This window comes from Salvelinus alpinus, chromosome 14, assembly GCF_045679555.1.
Source record: "Salvelinus alpinus chromosome 14, SLU_Salpinus.1, whole genome shotgun sequence".
Classification (NCBI taxonomy): domain Eukaryota; kingdom Metazoa; phylum Chordata; class Actinopteri; order Salmoniformes; family Salmonidae; genus Salvelinus; species Salvelinus alpinus.
This window is the reverse complement of record NC_092099.1, coordinates 22,438,012-22,459,004: the sequence shown is the minus strand read 5'-3', so window position 1 is coordinate 22,459,004 and position 20,993 is coordinate 22,438,012. Positions and strand designations below refer to the sequence as shown.

General features: G+C 42.1%; 1 protein-coding gene across 11 annotated transcripts in view; it reads left to right on the top strand.

The window, feature by feature from the left end:
- Window positions 1-771: 771 nt before the first annotated feature.
- Window positions 772-20,993, top strand: part of LOC139538599 (diacylglycerol kinase eta-like) — a 78,338-nt gene continuing 58,116 nt past the window's right edge. For 9 of the 11 annotated variants that reach the window (XM_071340823.1, XM_071340821.1, XM_071340817.1 and 6 more), the window contains exon 1: window positions 2,241-2,519. In XM_071340823.1, coding sequence (XP_071196924.1) covers window positions 2,241-2,519 — 279 coding nt within the window. Of the gene's footprint in view, window positions 1,030-2,240; window positions 2,520-20,993 lie in introns of those variants that run through there. The other 2 variants (XM_071340814.1, XM_071340818.1) reach the window with 2 other exon arrangements.

Below are 20,993 nucleotides of genomic sequence, written 5' to 3'. Positions count from 1 at the left end.
TAATTCAGCCATGATTACTACAAGGTTTGGATAGCTGGCTAGACTAATTTACCTAGACATTTATAAATGTTAGCTGACATGGGTAATTGACTGTCAGTGATGGACAATTGCAACCTTTGTGTTCTACTATTCTAACTCCCAAAAGTAAATTGAGACCCCCTAAACTCAGTCGAGGCCCCCCTAGCGGCTGCGGGCCTTATACGCAGTGTGTAGTCAATCTGCTTATAGGCAGAGGGGGCACTGTGTTAAAGCAATTTTTGCTTCTGAATTCGTATAGGCTGAGGGAAGATGGTCCACTTATTCATCAAGACATTTCTGTTTTGTAATTAATTGTTAGTCTATAATTTTTCAAAATTAATTAAATATCTAGACCTAAACATACCTAAAATATTGTTATTTTGTCTCGTTAGAGACTATTGTGTACAAGTAAATATACATAAATTAATCCTGCTATGCTTCACACTAATTTCGTCTGTAGGCTATTACAAAATACAGAGAGTCAACATTCTTCGACCCTCTGTGAAAAATGCTTATATTAAACTACTGTGTGTATCCATAATCATTCTATTCGTAATGGGTGAGAGTGAACCGAACTCTGTCAAAATTGTTTAAGGCAGTGTCTTCGTTTTTATGGCGTCACCCCCCTCCTATTGAACCAGTGGCGATGGAAAAGGCAGAGAGGATTGGGGAGGAGGTACCCCGTTCTCCCTCGGTGCTCCTCGGTGGCATATACGGGTTTGACTTTATCACGTGGTTGACGAGGCTCAGCCCTTAAACAAGCGGCGAGGGAAGCGGCAGAGAAGATTTTTGGGGAGGTGGTAGAGTGGAGTAATAGGCAACACGGAATTATAGCCTAGGAGGCCTACCTGGTTCAGGACCTCAAACCATATATATCCGGTTTTACGGTAACCAGACAGCTGTATCCATTAATCTGCATATACTATTTCTAGACTGGTTTCCCGGAGCGGATTGAGTGGGACTATGGAAGATGTATACCATTATACTCGTAGTCCTGCATGGGAAGAACTGGTCAGTAGCTTTTACCAAATTATTTATAGTGAAATAAGATAGTGTGGTCTTCTTAGTCTTGCCTTTTGTCTACGAGACTAAAGACTGACGTTTTTCTCCCGTTTTAGAATCATTTCTAAGTATTTTCTTAGTCACCATCCAGATCAGTCATTGTTTTTGGAGAACCGAATGTCTTTGCTTTTCTGAAAACTCAACACTTATTGTCTTTTGCTGTGAAAACAATAGAACAGTCAGATTGATGTTTAACAAAGTTAGTCTTTAGTAAAAATAAAATGTATCTGATTATAGGCTAGTTGTCTTTGTCTGAAGTTGCTATTCAAGTGGTCAATGTTATGTTCAAACCTAATCCATGTAGCTACATTATAGACGACTGTTAAATCGGACACTTTCGATGTCAATAGCCTATTCTATTTATTTGATGGTGTTTTTAGATTACATATTTTGTAAGACTGCGGCTTCTCCTGTTACATTATCGCAAAGTAGGCTATCAAGTGGCATTTCGCCTGAGCAATGGAATGGTTTCTCTACAATACAATCGCTATATCAGCACAAGAATGTAACCCTTTACCCATAGGCTACATTTTCCGTTTTCAAAGTAGGAATAGGCTACCCCCCAGTGCTAATTTGTATCAGTTTTGTTTCATGAGTCGAACGTGTTCTGACAATCTGTAGACCTATTATAACCGTGCAATATCAAACTGTTTATTATTATCCTATGCCTTTTTAGAATTAATAACATATCATTAGTCAAAATCTGGAAAATAGGCTATTGCTATATCATTTTATTTCCTGCCTATAGCCCAAAAGACATAGGCCTACAGTTAACATTGCCCATATAGTTTGCGTGTTCAATTTGCTCATATTTTTTAGAGGGATTTTGAAATCAGTTATAGTTACAGTATGAGTTGGACTGCTTATGTTGCGGCCGCTAGGGTATTCCATGGCGATGTCCACCGGTTATTCCATGTCCACCGGTTGTTGGTTGCTGGTGCGTCTGTGTGTGAGGGAGGCAGCCTAGGCGGTCTCTAGCCTCAGTCTGGTCTGAGCATGTAAGATGGAACCACAAACACATCCTGAACCAGGCTTTACCCTAGTAACCCCCACCGCACCGAGACATGCTACGTTCCCATGAGCACAGCTGCGCACGTATGTTCTTGGATATATAGATATCGGTTCTTACAGCGCTAATTAGGGTTGAGAAGGGAGACGAGATGACGGCGAGGAAAGACGCTTTCCAACCACTGTCCAGCTCTCGCATCCCGGAGAGGAAGGGAGCGGCTGACCGGGGGAAGACTAACCCGGACTGGTCTTATCCTTTCCCGCAACAGGAGCCGGAGAAAGGCCATTCGACAACGGGGATCCATGCCCATGTCGTGGGTGCTGTCGGGGGCTCCGGGGCCGTGGATGAGTCTTCAGACAGCGAGGGAGAACAAGAAGGCCCGCAGAAACTCATCCGGAAAGTGTCGACCTCCGGACAGCTCAGAAGCAAGGTAAGAAAATACACTTATCTGTCTTTATTTTTGTTCGCTGTCTCGACTTGATTCTTGTTTTGGAAAAATAAGCGACACGATTTTGTATTGTGCGTCTTTTTGTAGTATTGTATTGGTAGCCCAGTCCATGTTGTTTTTATGGAAGCAAATACAAAGTAATGACACCCACCTTGACAACCAGCACATGATTCTGACTGTCATACCTTGTAATTTTATGCAACATTTGACCATAGAATAAAATAGATTCGCAAAAATATATATATTGAAAAAAAATATGTGGAAAGCATTGTGAGCTGTGGAAAGCCAGTGCTCTTTGATCTACAGGCAGCCTACTTGTTTTGAGATATCAGGAACTCTGCTATTATAGCCTACCCCCATTCTGTACATGTGTTCAAATAGATGTGAATAGCTTATAACCATTTTCTTTCACATTGTAGAAATACAAATGATTTATTGGAAGCTTTACAAAGCTGAACTTTTTTCATGAAACAACTCAAACTGACACTACATGATAACCTACAAATAAGCAAAAGCAGAAAAGAGCCACTCAGTTATTGACAGGTCTACTCCACCCCACCTTCATTATTAAAGTAGGTGTTTATATTTAAGTGATAAGGGCCCACTGGGCTGGGGAATAGGGCTTTGTTATGGTTATTTACCTACCTGACAATAGAACAAACACTTGAAGTAGGCCAACGTCTTGTCATATGTGCGTAGGAGTCTCAAGTTGAATCGTTGAAGAAACTCCTGCACGCTGGGCCTTATTTACCAAAAGATTGTAGAAAAGAGCGTGAAATTGTTTGTTTGATAAATGAGGGCCACTGTATGTACAGTACCGAAACGTTGTGCTTCAAGGAATGTTTATATGCATTTAGGTTACACACAGTGTGCAGGGTTCCCTTCACTATAATGACCTTAGAATAACTCTGGTGTAGTAGCTTTACATACAGTATAGTAAACAAATGTAGCCTAATGTTTACAAACATTAGGCTACAAAAGAGACAGTATAATAGCACTAGGTAAAGAATTAAGAAAAATAGACAGAGAGATGAAAGAAAGATGAAAAGGAAATCTTATCATCAAATATGAGCAATGAAACCAGTTAGAAAACAGATATCAAAAAAGGAACAGCACACCATATTGCAGCTAGAGTTGAAAATATATTGTAACTTGTAAGTCGCTCTGGATAAGAGCGTCTGCTAAATGACTTAAATGTAAATGTAAATGTATTATAGAGATTGATGTCTGTCTATATTGTGTTCTGTAAACATTAGGCCACTGATCTGTCTTATAACTCGCATAGGATAGTTAAAAATAAGTTTGGCTACAATATGCTGTCCTAACATTCTAAAATGTTACCAAGATGACATAGTCCACTGAACCCCCTTTTATCCTCAAAAGAGTCAGAGTTAATCTTACCAAAAATTATAAACCTGTAGCTAATATAGACTTTTTTTTCATGAACAAGTCTTCACTACCTAATTGTAGATATAGCTACGGTGTTTTGTGGTGGTAGAACCAGTGGCGGTTGGTGCCGTTTAAGATGAGGGAATATTTTTGTTTTGTTTTTATGAACATGGCCTTATTTCTATTACAGCATATTGGATGACTGTCATTCATATCCATTCACCCAGCTCAATGTAACATCAGTAGATTTAGGCTACTACATGATACTCAAATTTTCCCTCTAACCATCATGAGGTTGCCACACCCTAGTCAATGAATGAAAGTTTATGACGTAGGTGCATAGGTTGAGAAAAATTGGAGTAATCAAGGTGACAGACATTGACACGTTCAATACCGCCTTGCACAATCTTGCTTGCATCTAGATGATCTAGGATGTAATCATTAGAGTTTCTATTGGACAAATTCAGGTATGTTTATCCCCGTTTCGTTCCGTTTACTTCCATTTGAGAACGTTTTTCAACAGAATCAGTGGAATGAATACACCCCTGATCACACGCAAACACAGTTAACTTTCATAACAGCCACATACAAACAGCATGGTCCTTTTGATCGTTGGATAATTCCTTCTCACATCTACGTGCTCTCCTCTTCATCTTTTCCCTTCGCTTGTTGACTTCAGTGCACAAATCAAATCAAATCAAATCAAATCAAATTGTATTAGTCACATACACATGGTTAGCAGATGTTAATGCGAGTGTAGCGAAATGCTTGTGCTTCTAGTTCCGACAATGCAGTAATAACCAACAAGTAATCTAACCTAACAATTCCACAACTACTACCTTACACACACACACAAGTGTAAAGGGATAAAGAATATGTACATAAAGATATATGAATGAGTGGTGGTACAGAACGGCATGGCAGATGCAGTAGATGGTATAGAGTACGGTATATACATATGAGATGAGTACTGTAGGGTATGTAAACATAAAGTGGCATAGTTTAAAGTGGCTAGTGGTACATGTATTACATAAAGATGGCAAGATGCAGTAGATGATATAGAGTACAGTATATACATATGAGATGGGTAATGTAGGGTATGTAAACATTATATTAAGTGGCATTGTTTTTAGTGGCTAGTGGTACACAACACATCAGCTGTCTGTGACCAGGCAAAAAAATCTTTCCTTCATATCATGTTCACTATCCGCTACACACAGCCTACATCGTCGTCACCATATTAGCTAACGTCAACATAGTTACTAGAACTAACGCGTTAGTAAACCCGCTACAATCATGCAGTACAGTGTACAGTTAGCAAGCAGTTTAGCAGTTACACTGGCGGGCCCTGGTGGCAATAAATGAATAAAACCAAAAGCTTATCTTGACTTGGAAGAGTTCCAGTGTTGGATAGGTAACATAGCATCCCTCTCTGTTTAAGCTGGGTGTTTGAGTAGGCTAAACTAGCTAGCTGCATTCACTAGCTAAGTGAAAGTTTTAAAAAATACAACTAAATATCTCTCTCTCTCTTGCATCCACTTAATAATGGAAGAAATGTATTTGTTCAAAACGGTTCAATTATTGTCTTTCTCTTTGAGTCAACTACTCACCACGTTATGCACTGCAGTGCTAGCTAGCTGTAGCTTAATGCTTTAAGTACTAGATTAATTCTTGATTGGGTGGGCAAAATGTCAGTTAATGCTGCAAGAGAACTGATAGGTTGGAGGACGTCCTCTTGAAGTAGTCATAATTACTGTGTAAGTCTATAGAAAGGGGTGAGAACCATGAGCCTCCTAGGTTTTGTATTGAAGTCAATGTTCCCAGAGGAGAACAGAAGCTAGCTGTCCTCCAGCTACACCATGCTGCTACCCTGCAGTGCTGTTGAGGCTACTGTAGACCTTCATTGCAAAACAATGTGTTTTAACCCTTGTGTAGTCTTAACATTCTGTATACTCCCCTTGTCCTAAGGGTAAAAAATTACCCGCTTTCACTAAACCCATAAAATAAAGCAGATTAATTTAATTTTAAACCCCAAATCTATTTTGCATAAAGAAACAACCTGTCATTCATCACAAACTTTGTGAATATCTGGGTTTTCCCTCTTCACAATGCAGAAAGACTGCATTTAAACAGTGGATCATAATTGTTTTCTTTACTAAAGTAGAGGTTTGTTATTTTTGTTATTATTGCTAAAGGTACTGCATCAAATCAAATCAAATTTGATTGGTCACATACACATGGTTAGCAGATGTTCATGCGAGTGTCGCGAAATGCTTGTGCTTCTAGTTCCGACCATGCAGTAATATCTAACATGTAATCTAACAATTTCACAACAACTACCTTTTACACACAAGTGTAAAGGAATGAATAAGAATATGTACATATAAATATATGGATGAGCGATGACCGAACGGCATAGGCAAGATGCAGTAGATGGTATAGAGTACAGTATATACATATGAGATGAGTAATGTAGGGTATGTAAACATTATATAAAGTGGCATTGTTTAATTAAAGTGACTAGTGATACATTTATTACATCCAATTTTTTATTATTAAAGTGGCTAGAGATTTGAGTCAGTATGTTGGCAGCAGCCACTCAATGTTAGTGATGGCTGTTTAACAGTCTGATGGCCTTGAGATAGAAGCTGTTTTTCAGTCTCTCGGTCCCAACTTTGATGCACCTGTACTGACCTCGCCTTCTGGATGATAGCGGGGTGAACAGGCAGTGGCTCGGGTGGTTGTTGTCCTTGATGATCTTTTCGGCCTTCCTGTGACATCGGGTGGTGTAGGTGTCCTGGAGGGCAGGGAGTTTTCCCCCAGTGATGCATTGTGTAGACCTCACTACCCTCTGGAGAGCCTTACAGTTGTGGGTGGAGCAGTTGCCGTACCAGGCGGTGATACAGCCCGACAGGATGCTCTCGATTGTGCATCTGTAAAATTTTGTCAGGGTTTTTTGTGACAAAAAAAAGGTGCATAGGTGTAAACAATTTTTTAGAAAGAGATAGCACTTGTATAGCCAAAGAAAGTAGCAGAAATCTGCAGAAAGTAGTTTTGAATGGTTTTTATTCAAGGGAAACAATCACAGTCTTGAACTTTTTTGGCAACATAGTGATATATTCTTATATACTGTACAATGAGGAATTCAACTACAAAATACTAGTCTTCTCCCATTTGTTTAACCCCCACCCACAAGGTGTATAAACAACAACAATAAATAATTATAAAATAAGATAATAGATACAAAACAAAAACGTGAAGAACATAAATCAATCAACTCTAATTAGCACATGTAGGACAGTATGCAAGTGTGTGTGCATGGACATTGCAGGTGTATTTCTCACATGTGCAGCACATAGTATTTGTTTTACAGTCCTTCTTTGGGGGGCAGAATTGGCATCTCCTCTTTTTGCCTGCCCCAGCTGCAGCCTCAGGTGGATCCGGACAAGATTCAGCCCCCTGAACTGCTTTCACAAGTGCTGTAGAGGCTGCTGTGCAGGGGAGGTGCTCCCTTCTTTGAATGTGTGGGGTTACAAGTGCCTTTCCCAGCTGCTCCAGGAACACCCTCCTCTTATTCTGCTTATCAGGCATCCAGGTAGGGTTGATCTTGTTCCATATCACGAAGGCATTGTATGAGGACACATCAATGATGTTATGGAAGATGACCAGGGGCCAGTCATCCTCCTGCAGCTGTAAGTTCGAATCACCTTGTCCAGGTTGTCCACACCTCCTTTGTTGTGGTTGTAGTCCAAGATGATGGCTGGCTTCCTGTCCTCATGATCACTGATCTCAGCCGTTTTGTGCAGTGTGCTCAGGAGGACCACATTCTTGTTCCTTTTTCTGAGGTTAGAAACTAGAGTGGAAGGCAAAGTTTGATGAGAAGGCCTCTCTCCCCCTTGTTGCGAGGAGTGCAGGGGGGAGCTCAGGCTTGTTCTTTCTAACTGTGCCAACCATGGTGATCTTCCTCTTCAGGAGCTGCTGGCTGAGTTCATAAGAGGTGAAGAAATTGTCACACATGACATTGTGCACCCTCAGTCCATCTGTCACATCAAGCACAACCCACATCCCCTGGTTCTTCTCCGGGCCTCCGCTGGTCGGCTTTGCTGTGTAGACTTGCATCTTCCAAGCTTAGCTGGATTGTGCGTCACAGGCCACCCATATCTTGATGCCATACTTTGCTGGCTTGCTGGGCATATACTGCCGGAAAGGACAGCAACCTTTTGACAAAAGAGATTACTATCAGTAATTAGTATCAGTGTCACAGAAAACAATCACATAAATCAATGATATTACAGCGATACATAATAAAATGAACAGTGAAAATCACTTACATTACAGGTATGAAAATAAAAATGTACCTCTGAATGGAACCAGCTGCTCATCCACTGTTACTTCAGGCCCAGGGTTGTAGAGGTATGGCAGACGCTCCACCCACTTCTCCCAGACCTCTCTTAGAGAGTTTGTCTCTCACACGTCCTGCAGGTCTTGACTCACGGTTATCAAATCATAGCCTCCTTATGACATGTTGTGCTGCCTTCCTGCCCTGGTTGTCATATAGTGACGAGGACCATGTTATTTTGCTGTTCTTTAACAAAAATGTCTCTCTTTCAGCTTGGGGAATTTCTTCTTCATCTGAAGATGATGCATCTTGCTCTGGGTTGTATTCTTCCCCATCTTCTTCTTCAGATACCTCCTCCTCTTCTAAATCATTGTTCTCTTGTTCCACCTGGACATCTGAAAAAATCAGATCCTAGACCTTTTGGGCTATGAACCATGCACTCATGGCTTCAGCAAAGAAAGAACTGGGGGGACTGTCATCTGCAGCACCTTTATAGCCTCTGACTGCATTCCCCATTAGTAAACAATGCTTTCAAGAAATTTTTATTTTGTCTGAAATGTTGTTCATTTTGTCTGAAATTGTTTTCATTTTGTCTGTGAACTTGAGTCATGTGTGGGGTCGTGGAGGAGAGATGCTGCACATGCACAATACCATTTTAGTTTTGTCTGAGTTCAATCAGTAGCACACAATTTCAATTTCTCATTTTGTGTGTGTGTGTGTGTGTGTGTGTCTTTGTGGTTTTTGTGGTGTGTAAATTATTTTCTAACTGCTGGGTCAAAAATGACCCTAAGACAATCTTTGCACCCTGGTGGTGTACAGCTTTCATGGAAATATGAAGAAAGGCGATGTTTCACTTTGTTGGGGTCTAGGAAAAGTAATCAAATTTCAAGTTGAAAAAATATAATTTAGGGTTTTTTGTTATATTTTAAGGTGTGTGTGTGTGTGTGTTTGTGTGTGTGTGATGTATACATGGTGTGTGGAATGTAGTTTGAATGTTTACAATAGCTAGAGAAATGGTCAGAGATGGGCAGATGAGAGTGTGAGAGAGAGAGAGAGACAGACTGAATGAGTGACCTGTATATATCTCTGTCTACCTGCGTGTGTCCCACTCCCAGGGCAGTAGATGGTTTGTGTGTGTGTGTGTGTGTGCACAGAAGGGAATTAATGGAGCAGCACGCTGGCTCTGATTGTTGTTCCGAATCTGGTTGTTTGCTCAACCCATGGATGCAGTGTGTGTGTGTGTGTGTGTGTGTGTGTGTGTGTGTGTGTGTGTGTGTGTGTGTGTGTGTGTGTGTGTGTGTGTGTGTGTGTGTGTGTGTGTGTGTGTGTGTGTGTGTGTGTGTGTGTGTGTGTGTGTGTGTATTTGCTCACTGCCTGCATCTCTGTCTGAGGAGATTCTGCCCCTCTCCTCCCACCATCTCTCTGGTTGCCCAGGACTACTACCACATCCCTGTCCCCTGATTGGCTGGCGCCATGGCAACGCTGCCTGAGGAAGACCTCGGTAGGCCAAGAGACATTGTACCATGGGTGTTCTGTTCTGCCGTGTGTTATAGACAGTAATTACCAGGTTTCACCCAGCTAATGATAATATGGTAATTTAGCTTTAGCAGATGCTATTATTCAAATCACCATACTATAAGTAGCCTATAGTAAGTACTGTACATAGTAGGTACTATACAGTTAGTAAGTTAAGTTAGTAAGACCATGGTTCCTCAGTATATGACCCACGTCTCTGGTGTTGCAAAGACTACGTACATCTAACCAACTTGGACTTACTGTCTAGGGTTGTTGCTTCTAACTGAAACGGAGTTGTACTTATAGCTAGTGATCTGTGAAAGTGCCTGTTTGTGCTTAGTTTATTCAAGTTTTTTTTTGCCAACTGTAGGTCGGATTCTGGATTGGTGTCATGACAACAAGATATCTAACAGCCACAGGGAAAGAAGCCCAGAACACAGGCGAACACACACACCTACAGACACACACACACACACACACACACAAAAACTGGACAGTACATCACCTGGGGCTGAGTCTGTTAGATGCGTTGGTTAGTTGGTTAGATGCGTATTTATATACTAGATTCTTAACAGAGTTCACTGTAATACATCTACTGCTGTACATATCATTCTTATTATATCTGTTTGGTTTATGTAAGCATACATTGAATTTGGATTACTGATACAGTGTTATTTGGGTTGTTAATTGGATATCATTCTGACATTCTTGATTTCTTGTTTCTAGTTTTTGATGATTAATTATTTGTGTACTTGTTTGACATTTTCCTCTACTGTTAGGAGCTAGTAACACAATCATTTCACTGCACCCGCTATAAAATCTGCTAAACTGTGTACACGACCAATACACTTTGATTTGAGTCCACCACTGACATGGAGAAAGAGAGAGAGGGACAGAGGGCGAGAAGTAACAGCTCGCTCTTCATCCACCAGATCTACCTTACTCGTTGTAGAATTGTGCTAACACTACCATTGACTCTGGATGTGAGCATCTGATTCCCGTTAACAGCTGTCGGTCATTATTACATTGGATATCTAAACAATAGTTTTTGAGAGTTTGTTATGTCTGGAATAGTAAAATATCAACATGAGTAAATAACACTGATTGGTATTTAGCTCTAGCTACATGTACATATTACTTCAATTACCTCGACTAACCTGTGCCCCCTGCACATTGACTCTGTACCGGTACCCTGTGTAAATAGCCTCGCTACTGTTATTTTACTGTTGCTCTTTAATTATTTGTTATTTTTCTATGTATTTATTTATTTTTACTTACTTATTTTATTACTTAACACTTATTTTTCTTAAAACTGCATTGTTGGTTAAGGGCTTGTAAGTAAGCATTTCACTGTAAGGTCTACTACACCTGTTGTATTCTGTGCATGTGACAAATAACATTTGATTTGATTTATATAATTACAGTGAGATGAACTTGATGATTATAATATAATGAGAAGTATACTGTAGTCTTTCTTATCCTGAAAGTCTGAGAGTGGATGGGAAAGGAAAGGGAAAGGGGGATACCTAGTCATTTGTACAACTGAATGCATTCAACTGAAAGGTGTGTTCCACATTTAACCCAACCCCTCTGAATCAGAGAGATGTGGGGGGCTGCCTTATTGTCCCTGTTCTGTAAGCACTAATGGGCCATGCATGAAGGGAACCTGATACTGCCATTGGAAAACTAAGTGTCTGTCACTCAGATGTCCATGACTGTGTGTGTGTTTATGTGTGTGTTTCCAATCCAAAAATCCCTGCCTTAAGCAGACAAACCTAGACACAACTGTCACAAAACACAAAATTCCTGGCAGTTTGTGATGGGTGAACTGAGCTCAGTGAGCTGAATCTTTACAATGTGTGTGTGTGTGAGTCGTAATACATGCTGACCGTTGGTAATTGAAAGCACAGAGAGAGAGGGAGTGTCTGGGCCTCGGTGACACTGACCGGTCTTTATTCACATCTATTTCCTAGTCATCCTGTGTGTGCGTGCTGGTGCTAAGAGAGGTCTGTATTGTAGAGACAAAACCGTCTTTTAGAGATAGTAACAACCTAAACACATTAGGTTGTTAGTGCGTCTCTCCTCCCCTTCGCCGCCCCTTCTCTCTCCTTCCTTCTCCTCTTGCGAGCCTTCCTCTGTGCAGTCGCTTGCTGTTTTTTTTGTTTTTTTTCCTCTCCCGCCCTTCTCCAGCATCCTCTGCTGGAGGGAGGTAATTCTAAGCCTGTGTTCTGTTCTGCCTCCCCCTCACACACAACGATACAGTGTCGTTAGAGACAGGAAAATTAGCCAGCAACCGCTGACGAGGTGTAATCCCCACCGCCCTCCAAGGCCTCAGTTTAAGGTTTCACTGATAGGTCTATTTTTTTAATCTAGAGCAGTGGCGTGTCCAGGGGGTGGCACAGGGTGGCCACCAGTGGAGGCTGCTGAGGGGATATAATAATAATGTCTGGAACAGAGCGAATGGAATGTCATCAAACACAAAGAAACCATGTGTTTGATTTATTTGATACCATTCAACTTATTTCGCCCTAGCCAATTCCACGAGCCAGTCCTCCCCAATTAAGGTGCCACCAATCGCCACCCCCCCCCCTGAAATCTGATTGGAAACCCCAGTGGCCCCCCCATAAATTCAGAATCTCTGAATATATTGATGATTTTGACCAAGACCCACACCGATAGCAAGACTCATCAATCTCACCGGAGAAAGTATCCGAGAGAGCGAACAGCGACCCTCTGTCATAGTATGTGTAGCCCATGTATCTGATGCTGTCTTGCCAAAAAGAATATGACATGTCATGTGAATTTTATCATGTGAAATGTTCCAAAAACACGTTTTCAAATCGTGTAATTTTCCACAATGTGAAATCATGTGGTTCAACATGTGATAACATGAAACTACACTGTTAGCAATTGCTGTTAATTTTGTGTAATATTTTTGGCATTTTACGGTACATTTCTACAGTAATAGGATACTGTATTAGTGTTTTGCAATATATTTACTGTCAATTGCAATGCACTTGGGTAGGTTACATTTTGGTCCGTCCTGCAAATTAACTTGGCATGCCTTACTTGTAATTGCATTTAATTTAAGTATAGTTTAGATGCACTTATTATTTTATAGTAAGTTAACAGCTACTGAGTTGCAGTGAAAATATTGGAATACATTTGAATGTATTTCTACAGCTGAACTGTATTTTGAAAGTAAATATACAACAACAAACTGCATTCAGGAAATAGACAGGAAATCCAATTTTACATCCAATTATTTTCAATGCTGAAAAATTTGATCTACTTTCTGAATTGACTGGACTTTAACTCAACATTGGTTAGCACACTTGAGATACAACCACACCTGGGATTTGAACTCACAACCTCTTGGACGCTAGTAACCTGAATATCCTGCTTTGCCACTAGGTCTATCACCATGACAGAGACCGACCACGGATTTATTGGGAAGAATACATTTCTGCACTTTCCCAGAATCAAGTCAATAATTGTGCGATTATCACCAACGAAAAGTAGCAGTGCTCAGGGACACTTGACATTAAGGCCTAGATTCAATCAGAGCAAGTGTAAACACGCGATAGCCAACACCTGCATAGCTGGTGTTTTGGCAGTGTCGGAGGCGTAACTGCGTTACGGTACAGTGTTCTTCCCTGGTGTATAAAAAGGTCAAAGGTACACATAAGGTATCTTCATACACATATGTGACAGACCGCCTTGATTCGGTATTATGTAGCAAAATAAGAACATTATAATTTTTTTTTACATTGGATGAAAGTAGAGACAAAATGGTATATCATACACTGCATTTGAGGAACAATGGGAAAGTCATTTTGCTATGAAAGTTGTAACCCAACTTTTTCAGAAAAATGGCCCTTGAATATTTCGGTACACCTACTGAAGAGCTCTTTTGTCTACACCCATTCAGCATTGTTCACACCCTCTTAAGCCTTAGCCCCACCCATCTCTTTAAGGAGTCAAATCAAATCAAATTTTATTGGTCACATACACATGGTTAGCAGATGTTGTTGTGAGTGTAGCGAAATGCTTATGCTTCTGGATCCGACAGTGCAGCCGTATCTAACAGGTAATATCTAACAATTCCACAACAAAACCTAATACACACAATCTAGTAAAGGAATGGGATAAGAATATATAAATATAAAATATATGGATGAGCAGTGACAGAGCGGCTAAGATGCAATAGATAGTATAGAATAGATAGTGTAGGATACAGTATACAGTATATATATATATATGAGATAAGTAATGTGAGATATGTAAACATTATTAAAGTGGCATTATTAAAGTGACATTATTAAAGTGACTAGTGTTCCATTTATTAAAGTGGCCAATGATATCAAGTCTGTAGGTAGGCAGCTGCCTCTCTGTTAGTGATGGCTATTTAACAATCTGGTGGCCTTGAGATAGAAGCTGTTTTTCAATCTCTCTGTCCCAGCTTTGATGCACCTGTACTGACCTCGCCTTCTGCATGGAAGCGGGGTAAACAGGGAGTGGCTCGGGTGGTTATTGTCCTTGATGATCTTTTTTGCCTTCCTGTGACATCGGGTGTTGTAAGTGTCCTGGAGGGCAGGTAGTTTGCCCCCGGTGATGCGTTATGCAGACCGTACCACCCTCTGGAGAGCCCTGCGGTAGTGGGCCCGACAGGATGCCCTCGATTGTGCACCTGTAAAAGTTAGTGAGGGTTTTCGGTGACAAGACACATTTTTTCAGCCTCCTGAGGTTGTGTGTGAGGTCATGTGCTGAAGGTCAGCCTACAATAAGGAAACATTTCAGGTAAACAGAAAGTGACCAGATAAAAAATATTTTTCCATGGCTAAACCAACTAATCTTGTAATTTAACAATTGTATTTGTATTTACAGATGGCATACACGTTTGTTATTAAGGCACATCAAATTTAAAAGGCATTTCTGCCAAAAAAAAGCATTTTGATAAAAAATTGAAATAAACATTTGTCAGATGTTGTCACATTAACTTCACATTAAATCACGTGATAACATGAGAAATTCATGTGTTTTTTCCCCTAAGGGGTGTGTGTTTTTGTAAAAGAGTATAAAGCCCAGTTCAGATACAAGAGACGAGACTCACAATGGTCTTAAGGACTTTTAGAACAAAGTTTGCTTGATCTGAACAGTCCTGGAGTTTCCAAAATTCAACATTTCAAATCTTAGTTGAAGACTTGCGATGAGACAGGTCCCTTTATGTAACGTAGGCGCAGGGAGTCAGGAAAGTTCAGTTATTGAGTTTAGTAATAATTTACATGGAACTATAAACAATAATACCTGAAGACTACTAACAGAAGAGTACTATATAAAGCAGGCCTGGGCAATTCCAGTCCTCGGGGGCCTGATTGGTGTCACACTTTCCCCCCATCCTTAGCAAACACACCCGATTTAAACTAATTTTTAACTGAAGATCAATACTAGTTGATTATTGGAGTCAGGTGTGTTAGCTGGGGCTGAGGCAAAAGTGTGACACCAATCAGGCCCCCAGGCCTGGAGTTGCCCAGGCCTGATATAAAGGGTGAGTAATCAAGGGAGTAATTAAGAACATTGTTCCAGACCTCTTCTGCGCGCCTGAACCACTCACCGCAGGAGCTTCGGTCTGGCTCGGGATCCACGGAGCCAGTGCTGGCTGATAACCCAGAACACACTGGAAGGGAGTCAGCCCGGCGGAGGAGTGACGCAATGAATTCTGAGTGTATTCCGCCCAGGGAAGGAATCGGGCCCACTCCCCCTGCTGGTCCTGACGGTGTCTTCTCAGGATCCTCCGTTGAGCGCCGGAGAGGGGGAGCGGGAGAAGACGCGACACTTTAGCCAATCAGAGAACAGTTCACTGACGTTCTGTGTTCAGACAAGCAGCTTGCTAACTAGCCAAGCAGACGCTAGATAGCTGTTGTGCAGCAGTAATACTGTAGCTAGCCTAGCTTGCTGATATTTCTCTGACAAGTCAGAAAGTGTATAGTGTTTCTGGTTTATTCATGAAACTCGTTTGCTACAATACGTTACTACAAGGGACAACTTTGTTTCAAAGTTTCATCACGTCATTGAAAGAAACACCGTTACCGTGGAAACGGTCGCAACTGTGCGTCTCATCAACTTGATCTGAATGCCCGGTCTCCAGTCAGCTGTTCTACAACACACAATTATACAACTTTCTAGTTTTGTCTTGTCTCGTCTTCTGTTGTAGGGTTGAACCAGGGTTTGCAGAGTTGGACGTGAAGATGTGCCGAACCAGCTATGTTGTGTGAATTTGCTACATTATTCTTAGAGTAGGCCACTATAATTGGCAGGTAGCCTAGCGGTTAAGAGCATTGGGCCAGTAACTGAAAGGTTGCTGGTTTGAATCCCTGAGCCGACAAGGTGGAAAAATCTGCTGTTCTCCCCTTGAGCAAGGCAGTTAACCCCCAACAACAACTGGGTGCTGTTGATGTCGTTTAAGGCAGCCCCCTCCACCTCTCTGATCCGGAGGGGTTGGGTTAAATGCTGAAGACACATTTTGGTTGAATGCATTCAGTTGTGCAACTTACCAGGTATCCCCTTTCCCTACATCTGGTTTTGACAGGCCTAAAGCAGAAACATGTGTCCCCATGAAGACATAGCTCAGGCCTTCAGTAAAACTGTCTCGTTATACAGACTCTGGTCGGCTCAAAAACAACCTTTTGGCTTTTTATGAATGGAGGAATTGAAGTGTAGCCTACTGTGTATTTGGATCCGAGCTACAATGCTCAGTGACTGATTTTCTGAACCTGAAAAAAATCATTCATCATTCTATGTCACTACCTGTCCATTGAACTGGACTATTGTACTAGAATCCCAAACAGCTCCCTTCTTAGACCTAGCACTACCATATGGAACTGTCCTTTTTAGCATGGCCATAAATTGACCTCAGACCAATTTAGAATCAGAATGTGTTCCCTTGTAGCCTTTTGGATGGTGTGTGTATGTGTGTGTGCACGCATGTTATCTCTGTCCAGCCCCCTGGATTCTGTTAGGTTAGAAGCAGCAGAGTTATATGTCCGGTGCTTATCAGATATATGTCCGGTGCTTATCAGATTTATGTCCGGTGGTTATCAGATATATGTCTGGTGCTTATCAGATATATGTCCGGTGCTTATCAGATATATGTCCGGTGCTTATCAGATATATGTCCGGTGGTTATCAGATATATGTCCGGTGGTTATCAGATATATGTCCGGTGGTTATCAGATATATGTCCGGTGCTTATCAGATATATGTCCGGTGCTTATCAGATATACCTCGATGGCTGTTAAGCTCAGTTTTACAGTAGAGTCCTTTTACAGTAGAGACACAGGGCTAATACTGATGTGTGTGGTACTGAATAGGGCAGAGGGCTCAGGGATATGGTTATCCTCTAAAAAGAGGCATGACGTTAGGAGCTATAGGAGCTGGTTTGTGGCCCTGTAGCAGGCTTGTGGCTAGGGGGATATGGCTGGTGTTAGGAGCTGGTTTATGTCCTAACTGTAGCAGTGTAGCAAGCAGACTAGAGGCTGGATATGATATCCTCAGGGACAGGATGCAGGCCTGTTCTTTTCATTTACCCTTTCAGGGAACTCCTGCCTGCTCCGCTCTTATCCCCACAGCACAGCTGCTGGACTCATTGGAGCTCAGCCTTTGTCCATTGTGTGTTTCAATATTCAGGCCAGGGAGAGGTGTGTGTGCGTGTACATTACTTGGTGGTAAGGTTAGTTCAGTTCTGTCTGGCAGCCCTGCCCTCCCCAGTAACAGGGGAACGTGTGTGTGTGTGTGTAGCAGAGGAACAGGCTAATAATAGATTGCTTCTGGCCCAGTTGGCCACAGGAAGGAGATGGAGACAAGGAGAGGAACTATGGGGGCCAAAGAGGGACAAACTAGAAAATAGAACAGCAAACTGGAGCAAAGCTACTTTTTCTCTCGCCTGGCATAAAAGTTATACTTCTGACTTTATTATGAGGGACTTTTGCAGCCGTCTTGCATCCCCATCTCCACTCTGGCCTCTTTTCATAGTAGAAGAATACGTACAAGCTGGTCTGCAAAGCTTGTTTCAGCCTTGTCCAATATTTATAGTAAAGTAAGTATAGTATGTTACACAACGTATAATGTGTAAACAGTGGTGTTTGTAACTTTGCACTCTAAACGCGTAGTCATCGTACTGTGGTTCTGGTAGTTTTACCCTCATGCTCCTATCCTCTTTCTTGGTCATGTGGCTCTCATGATGTCTCTCGGTCTCTGATTGGATTAGCCATGCAGCCTGCTGATTGGACAGTGAGCTCATCTGTGTAGACCTGCTCTGACCTTTAGATGAGTGATTTGAGCGCATTATGAGAGGAGAAACGCTACTTGTACATGTAGTGTCAGGACCATTGTCTGTGTGTGTGTAGCACATTTACCAGAAGTGACAAGACCCCTTTTTCGGTTACCGACCGACCGACCTACCTACCTACCTACCTACCTACCTACCTACCTACCTACCTACCTACCTACCTACCTACCTACCTACCTACCTACCTCAGTCCCATTGTAAAGGAAGTTTCCAGTTCAGACATTACTTGCCCACCTACCTACCTCCCCTAGTGGTTCTATAACAAGGCTATGACTTCATACGCCATGCCTGTCCCTCGGTATTTCAATCCTTACGCGCTGGTTCTTTGATAGTCGTCACAGGCGAGCAACGTTTGCCTTATACGGTAGTCCGTAATGCGGTATTTCACCTTAATCCAGTTGAGGTATTTAGGCTTTTAACTCTGCTACATAAAGGGAGAGAATTAATATTTGAAGCATGTAAACAGTCAAGCCGAGTGGCCAGTGTTTGGCTTGGGGCCTCTCTGCATGGGCTAGAAGTAGAAGTTGCCCTTAACCACAGATCTAGGATCAGAACCTTGCTCAACTCTGGTCACATTGCCAATGTTCGCAGAGTTTCTTTATGTATTCCCCTTTACTGGAAATCAGTCATTTTTAAGTCATTTGCTCAAAATACTATCCTTTACAAAACGTGCAGTTAGTGATAGCGAGGGTATGTGTTGTTAGCCGTTGTCTGTGTGTCGTTAGCAAGACAGTAAGTTAGCTACAGCCAGGCTTGTGTTAGTTAGCGAGACAGTGAGTTAGCTACAGCCAGTCTGTGTTAGTTAGCGAGACAGTGAGTTAGCTACAGCCAGGCTGTGTTAGTTTGCAAGACAGTGAGTTAGCCGTAGCCAGGCTGTATGACGTTAGTGAGCCATTGAGTTAGCCGTAGCCAGGCTGTATGACGTTAGTGAGCCATTGAGTTAGCCGTAGCCAGGCTGTATGACGTTAGTGAGCCATTAAGTTAGCCGTAGCCAGGCTGTATGACGTTAGTGAGCCATTGAGTTAGCCGTAGCCAAGGCTGTATGACGTTAGTGAGCCATTGAGTTAGCCGTAGCCAAGGCTGTATGCCGTTAGTGAGCCATTGAGTTAGCCGTAGCCAGGCTGTATGACGTTAGTGAGCCATTGAGTTAGCCGTAGCCAAGGCTGTATGACGTTAGTGAGCCATTGAGTTAGCCGTAGCCAAGGCTGTATGACGTTAGTGAGCCATTGAGTTAGCCGTAGCCAGGCTGTATGACGTTAGTGAGCCATTGAGTTAGCCGTAGCCAGGCTGTATGACGTTAGTGAGCCATTGAGTTAGCCGTAGCCAAGGCTGTATGACGTTAGTGAGCCATTGAGTTAGCCGTAGCCAGGCTGTATGACGTTAGTGAGCCATTGAGTTAACCGTAGCCAAGGCTGTATGACGTTAGTGAGCCATTGAGTTAGCCGTAGCCAAGGCTGTATGACGTTAGTGAGCCATTGAGTTAGCCGTAGCCAAGGCTGTATGACGTTAGTGAGCCATTGAGTTAGCCGTAGCCAGGCTGTATGACGTTAGTGAGCCATTGAGTTAGCCGTAGCCAGGCTGTATGACGTTAGTGAGCCATTGAGTTAGCCGTAGCCAAGGCTGTATGACGTTAGTGAGCCATTGAGTTAGCCGTAGCCAGGCTGTATGACGTTAGTGAGCCATTGAGTTAGCCGTAGCCAAGGCTGTATAACGTTAGTGAGCCATTGAGTTAGCCGTAGCCAAGGCTGTATGTCCTGAGCGAGACAGTGTGTCGGATGGAGTGCTGTGTTTAGGTTGACACAGCTGGTGGACAGGCAGGATGTCAGCTCCAAACCTCCATCTCTGTTTGTAATTCTCCCTTCAGAGAGAACATTTCCTCAGCTAAAAATAGGCCTCCCTGTGTGTGTGCCCCCTCCCCTGTGTGCCCCCAGAGTGCTGTTCTTCACCCAGCGTTTCCATGTGTGTTGTGTGTGTGTGTTGTGTGTGTGTGTGTGTGTGTGTGTGTGTGTGTGTGTGTGTGTGTGTGTGTGTGTGTTTATAGAGCCCGTTTTTCCCCTAATTCCGTCTCCTCTTGTTTTGTTTTTCCAGGTTTCAGTTTTTTTTCCAGGTTTTTCAGGTTTTCACTTTCAATATCACACTTTTTAAATGTCCTACTAAGTTCAATATGTTTTTTAAAATTGTTGAATGCCGTTTTAATGTCTGGATTCCGTGATTCTGTCCGTGTTTTCAGCAACTCTGATTTTATAGGGCCCTATGTTTACTGTCGGAACTAAAAATCTGGGGCTCAGGGTCTCAGAGACAGGACAAATCAAATCAAATCAAAGTTTATTTGTCACGTGCACCGAATACAACAGGTGTAGTAGACCTTACAGTGAAATGCTTACTTACAGGCTCTAACCAATAGTGCGAAAAAAAGGTATGTGTGTGTGTGTGTGTGTGTGTGTGTAGGTAAGTAAAGAAATAAAACAACAGTAAAAAGACATTTGAAAAAAGAGTAGCAAGGCTATATACAGACACCGGTTAGTCAGGCTTAATGAGGTAGTATGTACATGTAGGTATGGTTAAAGTGACTATGCATATATGATGAACAGAGAGTAGCAGTAGCGTAAAAAGAGGGGTTGGCAGGTGGTGGGACACAATGCAGATAGCCCGGTTAGCCAATGTGCGGGAGCACTGGTTGGTCGGGTCAATTGAGGTAGTATGTACATGAATGTATAGTTAAAGTGACTATGCATATAAGATAAACAGAGAGTAGCAGCAGCGTAAAAGAGGGGTTGGGGGGGGCACACAATGCAAATAGTCCGGGTAACCATTTGGTTACCTGTTCAGGAGTCTTATGGCGTGGGGGTAAAAACTGTTGAGAAGC